The 4,065-nt window shown below is 37.3% G+C and overlaps 2 protein-coding genes across 2 annotated transcripts in view; one reads left to right on the plus strand and one right to left on the minus strand.

Annotated features, from left to right (window-relative positions):
* LOC107577765 (coiled-coil domain-containing protein 51-like) overlaps nt 1–1,227 on the minus strand; it is a gene marked incomplete at its 3' end in the record, with an annotated part of 7,473 nt that extends 6,246 nt beyond the window's left edge. Inside the window, exons 1-2 of the mRNA XM_016263802.1 lie at nt 833–1,227; nt 417–581 (exon numbers count right to left, since the gene is read on the minus strand). Of these exons, the coding sequence (XP_016119288.1) occupies nt 417–581; nt 833–1,153 (486 nt within the window). The remainder of the gene's footprint in view (nt 1–416; nt 582–832) is intronic.
* Nucleotides 1,228–2,507: 1,280 nt separating this feature from the next.
* Nucleotides 2,508–3,985, plus strand: LOC107577766 (translation machinery-associated protein 7). Its single transcript, XM_016263803.1, has 4 exons — nt 2,508–2,610; nt 2,969–3,024; nt 3,190–3,277; nt 3,372–3,985. Exons 1-4 carry the CDS (start codon nt 2,595–2,597, stop codon nt 3,404–3,406), a joined length of 195 nt encoding a protein of 64 aa, XP_016119289.1. The 5' UTR covers nt 2,508–2,594; the 3' UTR covers nt 3,407–3,985.
* The last annotated feature ends 80 nt before the right edge of the window (nt 3,986–4,065 follow it).

A 4,065-nucleotide genomic window follows, 5' to 3' on the forward strand; every position in this document is an offset into this window, starting at 1 on the left:
AAAAAAGTTGAATATTAAAAATGTTTAATAGACAAAACATAATTATTAATATCGCAGCCCGCACTGCAAACTGTGCTGAAGATTATGATTAGAAGTTATGCTGTTTCATGATTAGAAGTTAGAGCGTGCAGAAACGAAGACATTTTATTTTTCTATCAAGATATTTCTTTTGTTAAGGAAAAATGCCTGGAAAAGTGTAAAGAATTCAGACGTTTTTGTCATGTTTTGATCATAAAGTGTAGTTTAAAACCACAATTAACTGTCTGGTTTCTACAGCTTTCACTTAGGGGCAAAAATATGCCTTCAAACTTGAAATTTATTGTCATAATATCGACTGATATGAAACATTTGATTGTGATCATTTTTGGCCATATCGCTCCCAGTCCTATATGCGTACATTACTAGGTCCACCTCACCTGCAGTAACTTATGTTCCAGTGTGGCTAACTCTAAGTAATGTGCCTCTTCACGAGACACGCGGTCCAAACGGTCCCTCACTTCCTTCAGCCGAACCTGAAGAGCCTCCAGGCTGGCGTGAGCTTCTCTGACGATTCCTCTGGCGACCATGAAGGCCTTTTCAGCCTAACAGCAAAACATAATTCAGATTATGCTGACATTTAAATGAATCCAACAGTGCTTATGCTTACATGCAATAACTAGGTTAGTTAGAATGAATCCAAAAGGTAGCCTATTTTTGAATCCGATTTCGAAGCACAATGAGATCAATTGAGGTTTTTACATGAACTCACATGAACACCAATTTGATTACTTGGATACATGTAAGCGTAGCTAATGAAAGGTGCATCTTTCATGTTTTGTTTGCCATACATTACCTCAGTGACATTGGACTGAGCATCTCGGACTTCATTAAGCCCGACAAACTCCTCATATCTCTCCCACCAGTAGTTCACGCTCACTGTTGTGGTTTTCATCGCATTTCGCCCCCACTGCCTTCCCAGCTCTCCTGCGTACGTAAACGCAGATGCTGTGCGCTCTTTAACGGATGTAACTTTATTGGGCTCATCTTTGGGACTTTGCTGCTGGGTGCAGTAACTCCTGTGGAGGATCCACTGGACCGGGCCGGACACCTGGTGTCGGTAGAGACATGTGGAGACATGGATGCTTGGAAATACAGTGTTCCCTCTGAACCTCATTGAAGAGCTTCATACGTGGAGCCGACGCACGTCAAATATGCAACCTGTAAACATAATAAAAATGATTCATGAGGTGGTATTCCCCACATGAAAAAAAACAATAGTAATTTATAGTAAATACTAGTGTTTTTCAGCCATGGTATAGTAAAGTACTAGAATTAATTTGTTGTGGTAATTCCGGAGACATGGCTGCTTGGAAATACAGTGTTCCCTCTGAACCTCATTGAAGAGCTTCATACGTGGAGCCGACGCACGTCAAATATGCAACCTGTAAACATAATAAAAATGATTCATGAGGTGGTATTCCCCACATGAAAAAAAACAATAGTAATTTATAGTAAATACTAGTGTTTTTGAGCCATGGTATAGTAAAGTACTAGAATTAATTTGTTGTGGTAATTCTATAGTTGCTGTGGTAATATAAACAAATTACTGTACTAAGTTCTCTACAACTATAGGGTATATTATACTACAATACACTACAGTTTACTGTAGTAAAAGCTCAAGTGTACTACAGTATGTATTATCAGTTACATACTACAGTATGCTGCTGTAGCCTTCATTAACAAAGTGTTGTAAATGCACCTTTCAGTACCACCGTTTAAAAACACTGAAGTAATTACTATAGTATTTTTTCATGTGGGCAGTGATTATGTTTTTTTTAGCTCAACTAGCTAACTTTATTTGTATTTTCAAGGCTACAAGAATGGATAAAAAAGCAAATACATCAAATAGTCGACGGTAAACAATATTAAATAGACTAAATAGGTCATTGAACTAAATTTAGTTTCGGATTCAGTTTGCATTTTTCAAAGTCAGAAACACAACATAAAATAAAGGTGTCCATGTTGGTCATTTACTTTACAAGTGAATCACACAGGAACAAAAACAATTATGTTCGGAGTAAGTATGATCCGCTGATGTTGCTGTTATGTGTGTGATTTTCGAGCGGATGAATCAAACTGCTAATGTCTAACTGGATTAATTTCAGAACTCATACCAGCGTTTCTCCGTTTCGTGCCGTTTCTGCTCGGGTCAGTAATGTCTCATGTTTACAGGCTGAACGGTATATAAAATATCAGTCAAATTTCCTGAAATGTCATTCTGCGGCATGCGAGAGCATTTCTTTCAGGCACAGACTGGTGCTCTTTTGGATAGATTCTTTTTGAACGATTCAATTGAACCGACTCGCGAATCATAAATACATTTTTGATTGCATTAACCAATCGTTTAAAACAAACAACAGTAGGTAGATTATAAAATTAGGAATAAAACCGTGAGGTTGACTCAAAGTAATCAAATTAGCTTTTGAACCAGTTCATTCACACGAACCGTCCGAACGAACCGATTCGCCTAAATGAATCATACACTTACTACATCCGGGTAACCGCTGAGGTCCTGACAGCGCGGATAAACGCATTAGCTAAACAATCTGAGCATCATGTCTGGAAGAGACGGTAAAAAAAATTAAAACACAAACGCTAAACATGACTATTTCATCAGGTAGAAAGTCGTATGAAGTACAAACAAGAAGTTACGATGATTTTTAGGCTTCTTATAGATTGTAAGCTTGTTGATTTTCTAATCTTTGTGTTCACGATGCTATCAGCATTAGCCGGATTAAGACGTTCCACATTGAAATGAATGGGTTAGCTCGGTGTTGGGTTTCTCTTTTTAGCGTTACAATGGAAAATCTACTTTAAATTCATTATTTATTTTAATAAATGTGTATATTACACATTTGTGTCAAGTGTATCATTTTTATTTATCGATGTTAAAATGATATAACATATGTGTATAATTATATTTTTGCAGGAGGTAAAAAGAAACCCCTCAAGGCTCCCAAAAAGCAGTCGAAGGAGATGGACGATGTAAGTTCACCTGTACATTGAGGTTTCTGTTGAAGTGTTTCGACATAAACACTGAGATCACGGTTTGTGGACGGAGATGAGCTGCTTAGAGTGAAGTAATGACTAGAGAACATGATTTTGAAATACTGCTTTATACATTTTCTTTACCGGTTTCATGTCCTACAGGAGGACATGGCTTTCAAACAGAAGCAGAAAGAGGATCAGAAAGCGATGGAACAGCTGAAAGCCAAGGCTTCTGGAAAAGGACCTTTAAGTACGAGAGACATAAAGCCACCCGAAATCATTCTTTATTGTTTTTGAGTTTTTCTTTAGTCAACAACCAATTCTGTTTTGTTCTCTTTCCGCAGCTGGAGGAGGAATCAAGAAGTCTGGGAAGAAATGAATGTGTTTTAGTGTATATTTGCTTGCCGTTTAAAACACCGACTCATGATTTGGGCCCACAGTGGCGACTAAAAATGTTTTTTTTTAGTTTCCGTTTCTCTTGTAAAGGAATAAAGTTTGTAATGACTGTACATTTCAATTTCAGATGTTTAATGTCTTTGTGAAACATTCGTATGACATTCAAAGCTCGTGAAAAAGAACTGTACAATATCCGAACGTTTCAAGTAAACAATCACAGAAGTGTCTGTACACGCTTATCCATCAAATGTTCCATCTCACAATATCATCTTTGTTCAACCTAAACAAAACATATGTGTTTTTAATCAGTTTGCTGCTGTCCGTGTCTCTTGCATTTGTTTAAGCTGCTTTTTTTAGTTCAGCTTCACTTGTACTGGATAGTGGTCACTCACTCTCGGCGCCTGTGGAGAAGATACCTGTGCTTTAGTAAAATGCTGATCAAGTCCTCTCCAAAACAAATACATTCTGTAAGCTAAATGTACAGTAGTAAGTAACTCAAGTCTTTATGGTAAGTGTGATTAAAAAGCAAGGGTTTCAATTCAAATAAAAAATGATTCTTGTTTACTTCCTTATCTGTTAGACTGTAGGCCGTCTGGAAGTCGAATGATTTCGCAGAGTTTGGAACAACAGCATTCCTCATAT

This window comes from Sinocyclocheilus grahami, unplaced genomic scaffold, assembly GCF_001515645.1.
Source record: "Sinocyclocheilus grahami isolate Dianchi unplaced genomic scaffold, SAMN03320097.WGS_v1.1 scaffold7160.1, whole genome shotgun sequence".
NCBI classification, from domain to species: domain Eukaryota; kingdom Metazoa; phylum Chordata; class Actinopteri; order Cypriniformes; family Cyprinidae; genus Sinocyclocheilus; species Sinocyclocheilus grahami.

Coding starts and splice junctions, on each gene's coding strand:
- LOC107577766 (XM_016263803.1), top strand. Junction 3,025..3,189: donor AGTCGAAGGAGATGGACGAT/GTAAGTTCACCT, acceptor CATGTCCTACAG/GAGGACATGGCTTTCAAACA. Junction 3,278..3,371: donor TTCTGGAAAAGGACCTTTAA/GTACGAGAGACA, acceptor CTCTTTCCGCAG/CTGGAGGAGGAATCAAGAAG.